Source organism: Caretta caretta, chromosome 1 (assembly GCF_965140235.1).
Source record: "Caretta caretta isolate rCarCar2 chromosome 1, rCarCar1.hap1, whole genome shotgun sequence".
Lineage (NCBI taxonomy): Eukaryota > Metazoa > Chordata > Testudines > Cheloniidae > Caretta > Caretta caretta.
The window spans coordinates 149,177,220-149,191,175 of NC_134206.1; the positions used below are offsets into that span (position 1 = coordinate 149,177,220).

At 39.1% G+C, this 13,956-nt stretch overlaps 1 protein-coding gene across 11 annotated transcripts in view; it reads right to left on the minus strand.

The window, feature by feature from the left end:
* DMD (dystrophin) overlaps positions 1 to 13,956 on the minus strand; it is a 2,122,534-nt gene that overhangs the window by 623,202 nt on the left and 1,485,376 nt on the right. For all 11 annotated transcript variants that reach the window (XM_075132091.1, XM_048863664.2, XM_048863629.2 and 8 more), the window contains one exon: positions 8,298 to 8,462. In XM_075132091.1, the coding sequence (XP_074988192.1) occupies positions 8,298 to 8,462 (165 nt within the window). The remainder of the gene's footprint in view (positions 1 to 8,297; positions 8,463 to 13,956) is intronic.

Genomic DNA, 13,956 nt, shown 5'->3' on the forward strand with positions numbered 1-13,956 from the left:
TAGACAGTTTTAAGATTTTAAAAAGATACCAGCTTCAGCTTCTTTGTGGAAAAAAATGTACTAAAGTGAGTGAAGCTTATCTATTACTATAGATGGATTTTAATCCCGAGTGAAGTCCTTATTCATTTATTAAATGGAAATAAGTTAATTATTAAAACTAAATACTTAACATGTATTTGGAAACGTCTGTTTAAATCAGTGGTGTTAACTTATGGTCTGGGGACCAGTTGTGTTACTAAGCCATGCTGCCTTCTGTACAATAACAAAAATGTGTACACAACACAGCATATGTTAGCCTTAAAAATCTGATGTCCTCATTTTACTGACCTGTCAAAGGCAATATTCATTATTCCTCAAATGTTAAGGTTAAAGTCTTCTCAAATTGATGTAGGTATCCCTACACTGATTTTCAGTATGCAGGATTTATGGCTATGCCAAGATATATTTATTCTGTATCATTTTATTTGTGATGACAATTATGTTGACCATACACAGATTAAATTAAATATAAATATTTATGTTATGCTCACTACCTTGGTATTTAAGTGATTTATCATGGGAAGAATAGTTTTCAGAAGAAAATAGATGGTCACTATTCCCCGGGCCAAAGAAGGTGTAATGTCTGGAATCTACCACCATTCTTAGTGCAAGTGGGTTGAGCAGGTGGTTGTGGCAGAGGTGGGGTATCATGGCCTCTGCGACCAGAGTTAGCTCCGTTCCAGCTCCTGCTGCTGTTACTAATATCCCGGATTGAGGTCCTGAGGTCTTCTTCTGCTATCTGCACCTCGGGGCCAGGGTATAGACTCTAAGGAACCTGAGGATGGCTCGAGAGTCTTTGAAAGAATGGAGGGTCTCGTCTGTTTTCTCACTGAAGACCTTTTTGTGTGTCAAAGGGGAAGTCCTCTATGGTGGTTTGGACCTCCTTGGGAAACCTGGATGACTGCAGCCAGCAATTCCTGCAGATCACGGTTGCCAAAGACCAAGAGGCAATGTTGGCCACATCCACAACAACCTGGAGGCCCACCTTGGCCAGAAATCTCTCCTTGTCCAATAGCACTTGGAGCTGTTGTTATTTGTCTCATGGCAGCTGGTCTTTGAACTCCGTTAGTTTAGTGTAATTGTGAAAATCATATTTCACCAGCAGAGTGAATGTTGCATGTCCTGAACTTCCTCCAGTGGGATCCCGAGATCCATTGTCACCAGCTGGAGTGGTTCTTGGTACTGGAAGTTGTCGTCCAGCGGGGAGAGTGAGGCAGGAATGAGTGCCTTTTCTGGGGATGGAAAAGTAGCAGTTGGGACTGCCAGAACTGGTTCCATCTTTTCTTCCTCATTCTCATAAACAGATGGTGCTGGAGGGTGAGCGGTGAATGGCCTATAAGAAGCCACCAATGGTGCCCCGTGGCCCCAGTACAGATCCCAGGGTGGCCAGTAGGGCCAAATATAATGGTCTCTGGCCATTGGTGGGCCCCACAGATAACACTACCAAACCAGAGGGATTGTAAACTGGGGATATGGCAGTCTGAGGTGTGAGTCCGGACTCTGAGACGTGGCAGGGGAAAAGGAAGGCTCCACATCTTGAGGGTATATCTACACTACCCGCCCGATTGGCAGGCAGCGATAAATCCAGTGGGGGTCGATTTATTGCATCTAGTCTAGACATGAGAAATTGATCCCCGAGCGCTCTCCTGTCGACTCCTGTACTCCACCATCGCAAGAAGAGCAGGTGGAGTCAACAGGGGAGCAGCAGCAGTCGACTCACCATGGTGAAGAGACCACGGTAAGTTGATCTAAGTACATCGACTTCAGCTATGTTATTCACGTAGCTGAAGTTGCGTAGCTTAGATCAATCCCCCCCCCCCAGTACATGAGAGGTCCTTGGACTCCGAGGACAGTTCTGGGAATGGCAGCGCTGACAGTACCAGAGGATCACGATGTAGCAATGGGACATCTCATCCCAGTGATGGCAGCAATGGTTTGTCCACCGGAGAGGAGAGGAAGAAGGTGAGTGGAGGGGCGGAGAGAAATGGAGACCATGGGTAAGGGAGGAGCAGCTCCTCTGTTGACAGCAGTGGTTCCAGGTGCCTGGAAGTGTGGGGAGTCATGTGCGACAATCCTGAGGATACAGGTGGTGTCAGCAGACCTGGTGGGGTACGCGGCAGATGCACCAGTGAATACCGGGAAAGCTGACAGTACCTCTGGATTACACTACCATTTTGTCTTATCCTCAATTCTGGGAATCTTAGGCAGCAGTCTGGTCAGATCTACATGTGACTTCTCACCTGATGTGGCTTTGGGAGGAAACGATACATTTCTGAGCAGTCATGTATGGGGATCTGCTCTTATGCCTATGTCATGCTTCTTCTCATGGCAGGGCTTGTCCAGTGGTCTTGGTACCATCGGATCTGATGTCTGGGAGGTGCTTAGAGGAGCACTGACCATCAATGATAGGCGGTGCACCTCTGGTTCTGGATCTGAATGTGCTCATGGGCACGTGGCCTCCTCCATTAAAAGCTTCCAGAGGCAAAGTTCTCAATCCTTCCACATTTGGGGAGGAAATGACTTACATATAGGACAGAGAGTAACGTGGGCCCCACCAAGGTAGTACAGACAGCACCGGTGTTCATTGCTCACTGAAAATGAGAGCAGGCAAAAGGCACAGTTCTTGAAGCCAGGACCCTGGGGCACAGTCCCCGGGAGGCCAGAGTTTCCCCACATAGGGGTGAAAACTACATCATACATCTACAAGTAACTACAACTACATAACACAAAAAACTATCTACAACTATATACAAGAGAAACGGACAGGGAATCACGCTCTTAGCACAGCTAAGAGCACAAAGGAATAGGGGTTCCGACTCTAGCCATGAGGCAGTAAGAGGGAACTGGAGCAGCATTTACCCACACGGCCATATTATAGCCTCAACTGCAAACATGAGGGGGACACATGCACGGGTCAACGGACACTGCTGGGAAACCCTTCCAGCTCCAGTGCATGGCGCACATGCGCACCCTTTTGGAATCCATATAGGGACCACCGCTCAAAGAAGAATAAGAATGATACTTCACCCATTAATGTTTATGCAAAACATTAGAGTTTAAAATGAATAATTCCAAGAAATGTTTAGCTGTGGATTATCAAAAATATTACGTACTAGAAAATCAGAGATCACATGACAACATTGCTGTACCCCTTATCTTGTTTACAGGCACAAAAAGGTAAAAAGAAAAAAAATCCACAAAACAAACAAAATAATGGCATGTAGCATGCACATCAGAGATCAGTTTTGGGTTCTGATTCAGTACAGCACTTTAGCACATGCCTAATCCTAAACATATATTTCCCATAGACTGCAAGAGAATTACTCATTTACTTAAAATTAAGCACATGCTAAGGGGACTTAGTGCAGCCCTTAAGCCATTACTGTTTGTAATGGACATTTTAAAATGTTAAACTTGCTCAACATTACAGAATGTATAAAATGTTCTTTATATTTGGGTCATGGCCAGGCAGTGGTGGGTTGTAAAACTATTTACCCCAATTATCTTCCACATACCTAATCACAATGTACGGATATTACCATGTTTTCTACTTTTCATTCTTTTTTAATTTTGTCCCTATGAAATTGTGTTGTTTAATGATTTCTATTCTTAATTATTTACTTTATTTTAGTTAATACTGTGTCCTGCCTTGAGTGCAGGGGGCTGAACTAATCTATTCAGGTCCCTTTCAGTCCTACACTTCTATGATTGTATGATTTTTTTTCTATCTTTTAACAAAATAGTCAATTCCAAAACTTTCATCTTACCTATACAAATAGTATAACCCCTAAAATACCACATTTGCTTTCAATCAAATAAGATACAGACTTTTTAGTAAAGGGTTAGCTCAGTGCACTGAAGAAAGTGACAAACCAAGCAAAGCATAAATCTATGCGCTTTAAAGACATTAAAACACAATCTACTGACAAAGACAAGGATGCAGATAAAAACCTATTATGTTTTATATTCCAGTGATCATCTTTGTCAATGTCCTATATCATCCACAATAAAAAATAATAAAAATGGTTCATGCCAACATTACTTATAAAATGAATTCTTTTACACACAAATGAATACAATTTTAATAAAAATAAATAAATAAGCAAGACAAACTGAATTTTAAAAAACAATGAAAATTTAACAGAAAATACTGCTTTTGATGGTCCATATCTAGCACACAAATAGACCTATATGATCCATTTGAAAACTATTATACTTTATTCTACATATCCTTAAATTATACATTAAAAGTCCTTTCCATCAGGCATGAAGGAAGAGATTTTCAGATACATCAATTTGGTCTTCCAACAATAAGTGCATAAATCAACTGGTTAATAATACACATCAACAAAACACAACAAAGGGAGTGCAGTAATAATCTACCGGTGCATGCCTCAGGCACACATCCACCAGTAATTCCTGCCTTGGTTTACTTCTAGAAGCATATGGGGTTTTAATTTAACATTTAAAGAACATTTAAAGAAATCCCTTTAAACAAAAAGGTTTGATTTTAGGTTGGTGATGTTGCCCTAAAACAGGGGTCTCAAACTCAAATGACCATGAGGGCCACATGAGGACTAGTACATTGGCCCAAGGGCCGTATCACTGACCACCCCCCCACTGCTGCCCCAGCCCTGCCCCCACTCCACCCCTTCCGTGAGGCCCCGCCCCTACCCCGCTTCTTCCCACCCCTTCCCTGAAATCCCCCCCCAACTCCGCCCCCTCCCTGCCCCCAGGGGGTGCAGGAGGGGTGCAGGGTGGGGCAGGGGGTCAGGGTGCAGGAGGAGTGCAGGGTGCAGCAGGGGGCTCAGGGCAGGGGGTTGGGGTGCAGGAGGTGTGCAGGGTGTGGCAGGGGCCTCAGGGCAGGGGGTCATGGTGCGGGGTGCAGCGGGAGGCTCAAGGCAGGGGGTTCGGCTGCAGGAGGGGTTCGGGGCGCAGAGCCGGCCCGGCGCACACAGGGGTCAGGGCAGGCTCCTTCCCTGCCTGCCTGCCCTGCCCCCGCTCTGCTCCGGGAAGTGGACAGAACCTGGGGGAGGGTGGAGGCCCAGGGGTCTGTGTGTTGCCCTGGCCGCTCCTCCTGGTGCCTCGCCAATGGGAGCTTCGGGGGAGGTACCTGGATGAGTGGCCAGGGCAACACACAGACCTCTGGGCCCCCACCCTCCCCAGGTCCCGGCCGCTTCCCGGAGCAGTGCGGGGGCAGGCAGGCAGGCAGGGAGGGAGCCTTCCCTGCCCCTGGTGCGCGCCGGGCCGGAGCCGCTCTAAGTAAATGCTGGGGGGGGTGCCCCGGGGAGCTGGTAGGCCACAGAAAATAACCCCTTAGGCCGCATGCAGCCTACAGGCCGCGTGTTTGAGACCCCTGCTCTAAAACATGTCATTCCAAAGAAAAGTGGTTCATAATAGAAGAAGAAGAGAATTTAGTAGGAAAAATATTTCAGCACCATTTCTTAACTGTCCTCTAGAGATTTATTGTTAATTTTCCAGTTTTGTGAGGTCCCCTGAACAATTCGGAGTCTTAATAATGCAATAAAACTACAATTATGTCATTTACATGGTGAGAAATATATACACCTGTGGTAAGGAGCTTACAATGTATGGGCCCAATACAACACATGCACACAAGAAACTTTACTCAGATGAGTAATGCCATCATTTTCAAAGTTGCTCACATGCATGTTTACAGGAACAAACTGCGGCATGGAATAACAGTGCAGGAATGTGAAGAAGTAGAGAATGAGGGTGCATCAGATAAGGTGGAGCTTGTGTGCACTGCACCACCGGGCTGCAGAGGGAAGCAGTGATTCCCTCTGAAGCACCCACCAGGAGATGCACTAGCAGGGGGACTTCAAAAATAAATTGTTGCTTCCCTGTATAGCCTTGACACAAATGGCAAGGCTGCTCTTAGCAAAACATGTAGCTGGTTTAAGGCTCTCAATCAGTTTATACATAATGCTGAAATGTAAAAGAAGCCCTTCTTATAGAACGGAAGTGTGTGTGTACACAACAAAAGGGAAGAGGCCGCTGTCATGGAGAGAGAGGCACTGTATATAAAACAAAAATAGATTAGGTATAAATAACTAGATCAGGGAAGAAGCAGATTGTTCTCTGGCAGAGAACTGGAGAAACAGCGAGACTACTGGAGAGAGGAAGTTTAGGGACCAGGCTTTGCCACTTTTTATCCCCTCCCTCCATTAAATTTTTATCTCACCCATTCAGCATTATAGGAATATTTTTTGTCTTTTTATTTCAGAGCTCCATATGGAGAATGACTGAGACAGCACAAAAGAGGCCCCAAACAGCCAATCAGAATGTGGCTTTTCACAAACATTAACAAAAGCAATACTCTGTTATAATTCACAGCAACTTAGCCAATTTCCGATGGAATGTTTCTGGACAGCAATGGAATATCAGAAAAGACATAATGCAAATATTAAGTATAAAATCTGTGAAAATTACAGGAAATAAACACCGATTATATTTTGCAAAAACACAAGTACATCTTTTGCTCACTCTATACAAAGGCATTTGCAATTGAGCTGTTTTATATCTTTCAAAGACAGAATCAATGTTGTAGCTGAACTCATTCTGTCAGGGACAGGACTTGAGATCAGCTGTTTTATATAAATCGATTGTGTAAGATACAAAGTGTTTTGGTATTAAAACACTTCCATAAAAGAAATAGAATTAATTAATAAACAGCTTCAATGCAACTCAATTATTTGGAAATAATTACAGTTTCACTTCATTCAAGGCAAAAATATAATTCTACTGTATTCTTAGAACAATTTTTTTTTGAAATGCTGTTTCACCAAACGTGTTTTGATACAAAAAACACAGCAACAGCTGAAAAAATATTGGACTTGACCATTAATCAAAGAGTGAGACAGATCCTCAGCTGGTGTAAACTCTTGAAACTCCATTGATTTCAACTGCTGACTTCAATGGCATTAAACCAATTTTCACTAGCTGGGGATGTGTCCCAATATATTTCACATACCTATACACATCCAAATGCTCCAGTGGGTCTCAAACTTTTGTACTGGTGACCCCTTTCACACAGCAAGCCCCTGAGTGCAACCCCCACCCTTATAAATGAAAAGCACTATATATATATATATATATATATATATATATATATATATATATATGTTTAACACTATTATAAATGCTGGAGGTGAAGCGGGGTTTGGGGGTGGAGGCTGACAGCTCGTGACCTCCCACATAATAACCACGTGACCTCCTAAGGGGTCATGATCCCCAGTTTGAGAACCCCTGTCCTACACGCAGAAACCATTTAGATACAGTCCCAAGAAACTGTATCATAATAAATTTTTTAAATCTAATTTATCTGACATCATTCATTCATCCTATTCAAACACATATTTTGTTTTACACATGATTACACATTAAGTGTCAGATTACAATACTATTGCTAGCATTGAGTAGTATTTTATTTCATAAGTAAGCCTAATGACTTGAATAAGGCTATTTGTAGAGTTAGATACTTTTCAACGTAAGTAAGAGTATCAAAACATGGCCCTATATATGCTGAGTTATATCTAACCACAATACAGGACTTGAACTTACAAACCTTATCACCACATAAAATATTTATTCCTGAGTGTTATTTCACTGAAGATATTGGTATAGCACTAGTATTAACTACTGCATACTCTAGTAATGGTTTGCAGAATCCAATCCATACATGATGTTTTATAACTACTTTAGATTTCTCAGAGCACAAATGTTCAAGGTCCTTACTCTGGTATGAAAGAATAGGGTAAAAAAATTCTCAAAGATAAAACTGCCAGAGCTTTACATTTATCCTTTGCAATGATTTGCTCTAAATCTGGCATCTGCTGGTAGAAGAATAAGTAAATAAAGAAAATGCATCTTAATGCATAGAATTTTTAATTCCAGAGATCTAGGGGACTATTCACAACTTGTTACATGAGACTTTATTGTTAACTTGAGCTGCCCACCTAATTCGCCTATCACTGCACTGACAATTAACAGTATTTGAGTCATATTTTTTCTTTGGATTCTTAAGTAGAAAGTATTTATTACAATTTTATTTTTTCATAACTGAATGGAAAATGATCACAAACCAAACAGATTGCACAAATTACATTGCCAATGTAACAAGAAATGTTTTGTTTTTTATGAATAAGAGGAAGAGGAGGGACAAAAAGTCCATGTTTCATTGTAGAGCTGACTTTGTATCAGTGAAAAATACAGAAATTTAAAAAAGAAAACATTACCTTAATATCAAAAGCTCCTAGTTGGCCCACTTGGTTGTAAAGTTCTAATTGATCCTTGACGGGAGATACCCACAGTATCAGCTGACTTAACTGTTGTTCAAACTGGGTGAAATTATTTAGCAGATGCTCAATTTCTCTTTCTTTCTCTGGTAGATCTTTGGATACCTTAAAAATACCAGAAATTTGATTTGAGAAAAAAATAAGCTACATATAGCAACATAATAGTATACTCTTTTATTGTTAAGAGAGCATAAATCATATGCACACACTGGGTGGGAGTTAAAGAAATAAATGCACATATTAAAGGACTGTACTACACAATTGTATATATTTACCACAACATTCCCCCCTGGAAAACAAGTGATGTCACATTTCTCATGTTTTCAGTTATTCAGATGTACACTGTGTGCTACATAAAGGAAGGTTGTTTTCTCAGGAGGTGAAACTGTTTCAGCATCAAACCTTTTACTTTGAATATAACATTTTAACAATGAATATACAAATCTGAAAAGGGTTAGCAGTTTATTTAAGTTCAGACAAACATTCAAATGTCCAGATGCTAATTCAAACTATCTAAACCTCTTAAATCTGGAAATTTCATGAGAACATGGGTTTTCTTAAAAGATCCTTAGTTCTGCTTGTTTCTAGTCAGGTTGGAACATGGAAGTACAGATAAAAAAAAGTACACAAACAAAAGAAAAATAATAAGGGGAATATATATATATATTTACTAGTGCCTCCAGTCTGAGTTCTACTTGTTCAGTTTTTAGGCAAAGCCCAAGGCAGGTCATATTTATCCACAGCAATTCTCCTATTCTCAATAGCATCAGAAAGGAAGATTTACTAGATGGTATAGCACTAGTCCACAACATAGAAGTGCTTGAAATTAAGACAAGAATAAGATGGACATAAAAATAGTAAAGAATAAAAAAATCAACGTTTTCTTCTTTCCAGCATTCTTTAAACCAATGCGGTGCTCACGTAGTATTAAAAAAGATGGCAATTAATTATTCAACTTGGACAAAAAAAGTGGGTCTGCTCTGCAGATTAAGAAAATCAGTCTTCCCTGTGGCACTGTTTCTAAGAGCAGGCTTTTACTAAAATGGCTCTTTTAAAAGTAGCAAAATGAGGGAAGCATCTGATAAACACAATATTCCCTTTGGAGTTGCACTATATTAATGGAAGCACTACTATGCTATTGGCTGACTACAAAAATATTACTGATGCATACTACCTACTAATCTTTCATCTCTGTTATTTACATAACACAATAAATCTAAATCCATTAGAGACCAGAATGCAATGAAGGTTTCTATGAAAAACACAGCTGAGATAAAGGAAGGAAAATATGATTCTCATGACACATAATTTTTACTTTGTTTTTCCAAACAATATTCAATTTGAAAATATCAGTTAGACTAAATCAAAGGAACAATACTGTTGTATATAGTTTATTTTAGAACATCAACAGGTTTTTGTCATTCATATATTTCCCCAATATGTTAACTGATTTTCACTGTTACTATTTTTCCTTACTACTCTAACAAAGTGGTTCACAACCTGTGGTGCAATCAGCACACAGTTGCGGCCCATGTAGATGTATAGGTAGTATATATATAGTGTGGGTGTGACCCTAACAACACAGAACGCTGCATATACAGCCCACAATGGTAAATAGGCTGAGAACCTCTGCTCCAACATCTATTAAGAGCTGACCAATAAGTCAAATCCCTTTTTGTTTTCTCTTAATCTTGTTAAGTATAATAAAATCACTTCCACTCATAGTACAGCATATGTCCCCTGAGGTGAAGGAAAACAATTAAAAATGCATCCATTTCCCTTACGTGTTAATTCAATATCTATGCAGACATTGGCTTAATTTCACAGAAGATTAGCTTCATCTTTCTTGCAACATTTGAATGTTAATCTGCAATGTTTAGAAACTTTAATATTAACATAAACATTTCAACAGAGATATTATTCTTGAAAGTAAACAGGTGATCAGAGGTCCATTATATAAATGTGAGCCTACTCCTTAAAGTTTTAAACAAACTAATTTCAAATCAACATTTATCAGGGGTGTTAAGGCAAGTGTGTTAATAAGAAGAAAAGAAACATTAATGTGATGGTTTTCTTTTTCCAAAAAGAAGAGTATAGTTAGCTATATTCAGCTTCTAACATCAACACGTACAAATAATGCGTAAACTAAAACAATTAGATTTTACGGTCCGCATTATAAGTTATTGACCCTGAAAATATCATGTACACAGGAAAGATGACTTAATAAAATGAGCTCTCTACCTTTCCAGACTCCTGTAGTTCTTTCAAGAGTTTGACTTGTCTTGTGAAACCCCAAGTTTCACCTCACTTAAAAGCTTACAAAATCAGACATAAAAATGCAAAAGTGTCACAGAACACTATTAATGAAAAATTGCTTACTTTTTCATTTTTACCATGGTATTATAAAATAAACAAATTGGAATATAAATATTATACTTATATTTCAGTGTATAATATACAGAGCAGCATACACAAGTCATTGTCTATGAAATTTTAGTTTGTACTGACTTCGCTAGTGCTTTTTATGTCACCTTTTGTAAAACTAGGCAAATATCTAGATGAGTTGATGTACCCCCTGGAAGACCTCTGAGTATAGGTTTGCCAACTTTCTAATTGCAGAAAACTGAACCTCCTTACCTTGCCCCGTCCCTTCTCCAAAGTCTCACCACTGCTCACTCCATCCCCACTCTCTTCGTATAGTTGCACCTCAGATATAGTTCCAAAAGTTCACTGTCTTCCTTCTAAACAGAATAATCCCTGGAGTTTTTGTTTTTTTCCTGCAGCCCCCACAAGCAATTTGCACAGGGCCAGAGAGGGAGCATCTCTCTCCCCTCCCTTCTCCCCCCACATGACAGGAATATGTGAATAACCTTTTGACGACCTCCTTTAATTCGCAGACCTAGTGAACATAATTTTTAGTAAGTACATACAAAGAAAAGGAGTAAGTGTGGCACCTTAGAGACTAACCAATTTTTACATACATAACTCCACACATATTTTCCATATATACATCTCAAAATGATTATGATGACCATCATGACTCAGGTTTTCATTAAAGATGACATTCTTTGGTGGACTAGTATGTAGACACCAGACCAGGGGATTCCTATAACCCCTTATGTACCCCTGTGACCTCTGCCAGCTGATATCAAAAAGTTCTGGGGTGGTCATACTCTGTTCATAGAAGAGTTTAATCCTGAGCTAAATACTGTAGCACTGGCATGGGATTATCTTTTTAAGAAGAAAAACTAAATTTGTAAAATGGTTAATATTTTGGAAAAAAATATTTTATAGAGTCTATTATATATGTAAGATTCCATGTCCACTAATTTATCATGCAAACAAAAAAGTCATATCTATAAGATGAGTTAACTTCTTAGATGAGGTCTTGAAAAGCATCCAAGATTATTCTATATATTCCTAAACCTAGTGCATGAGACTTATTACTCAACATAAAGAAACAAAGACGAGGACTCCAGTAATAGTTATTTTTGACAGTATGTCAATCAATGAAACCCTTGTAAGAGCCAAGGAGGGTGTTCTATGTTACCATATGGGAAACCCAAATTCCCTCACTGCTGAGAGAAGTCTCAGGCAAGACTATTATGAAGTGAATGCAACAGAAAAGGTTTGGGACCTGTTCAATACATTGTTTTTACCATAGCCAGCTGACACCAATCAAGAAAAAGTCTGGTCAGCTAGAGGAAATTTGAAGCACTTCTCCCAGCCAAGGGAGGAATGGGAGAAAACAAGCTAACAAGTTTTAAGATAGAGTTTGATAAATTTATGAAGGAAATTATATGATGAGGTTGTCTGAGATAGCAGGGGACTGCATTCAATGACATAGGAGGTGCCTTCTAATCCTATTCCAATATCAGTAGGCTCCTAAAAACTAACTGGATTGCTCCATACATAGGAATATGTATTAATAACCTGGTACACTGGCTTGGCTGGCAGCAAATCAACAGAACATAGAAAGATACACCTTTGTCTGCCTCCAGAGAAAAGTGGATCTGGCAGAAAGGTGGATTAAAGAAAGAGACTCTGACTTTAACATCAAAGAACCTTTGCAATTTTGGCCAGGTGTGTCAAAATATTAATTGTAAAACTTTGGATACTGAAATTTGGTACTTCAGTTGAAGAGTTAAATTAGACCGATTGACAGCTTAAGTAATAGAATAATTGAAAATATTTAAGCTCTAAATTGGCAAACAGTAGATGATGCTAATTTTATATAAATTGACCCAGGTTTTCACAAGATGTTCATTACTGTTGTAGTCTTAAAATGAATACCATTTTGAAGCAATTTAATTTTACATCGCTGAATATTCATATTTTTTACTGTCTGCATTTAATATAAATTTAAAAAAAAACTACCAGAAAAGTAATTAACATCTTGGGGAAATATTGGAATGTTCTGAGAAGTTTGAATAAAATATCCTCAGCTCAAAAGTTTGAATCTTTATACAAATATTTTCATATCTTCGCTCTTACAGACCTAAGAAATAATCCCAAGGGCTGTTTCCAACCTTAGGTGTTAGATGACCTTTTATCCCTCATTAGGAGCTTAACTATCACTAGAACAGGCCCTTCCCCTTCCTTTTTCCTTTAATGTAAAACTGCTCACACTATTGTGCTTTGACACTTTTCCTATGAATTTTTTTTTTTTTTGGCTGATTGTTCAGCTCAAAGATATTCCTCTGTACATTGCATACTGAGACAGAAGCAATGTGGAATGCAAAATCACTGCTGTAGTCCAAGGCAGAAAAGAGAGTGACAAAGTGAAGAAGAAATCACTGCAGTTGCAATCTAGGCAGTTAGGTTGGAGTGATATTAGAAGACAAAAAAAAAGTGAAAAAGTGTAGCAAGTCTGGAAGAAAACAGTTTAACCTAGGATTACAAACACTAACTGTAACTGTACAAACACTAACTGTTATTGCATGGCATTATTAAAGGATAGAGTACAGTTATGTGCACTAATTATGCGTGTCCATAGCTTAACATGATTGGCTCACTTTTAAGTTTAACCTTAATTCAGAATTTCCTGGGTCTGTAGTGTTCATTTTACCCTAAAAGTATTGATGCACTTACTGATCTTTTAGTATAATTCAAATTTTGGTAATGAGAAGAGTAGAATAATTCACCTGGCTCTAAAAAACCTCCTACTGGGTTGTTCATTCCCCCCCTCCCCCCATGTTCAAATAAAATCTATTAGTAACCACATATTATGTCTTACTACAAATATGATTATGTTATTAATATTACTGTAAAAGTTGTCATAAATTCATTACAAATGTGAATGAGAGGGGATAAAATAGTTCTAATTAAATGTGGATTCTTAAAAAGTACATGAGATACATCAACTGCCATGAATTTTTACTGCACATTCTTTTATCTTAATTATGAACAGAGAGAAAACAGGTTCTAACTAAAACTATCATTTGACATAATAGCATAGTGTGAAATAGTCCACTGTCTCACAGAGGGTTTGGCCATGGAAGGTGTTAGGTTTAATTTAAAAAAAAGATTAAAAATCTATCTTTTGAAGAAAAGACTGTTTTGGATAACTTACAGTACAGTAGCTGCATCTTGCAACAAA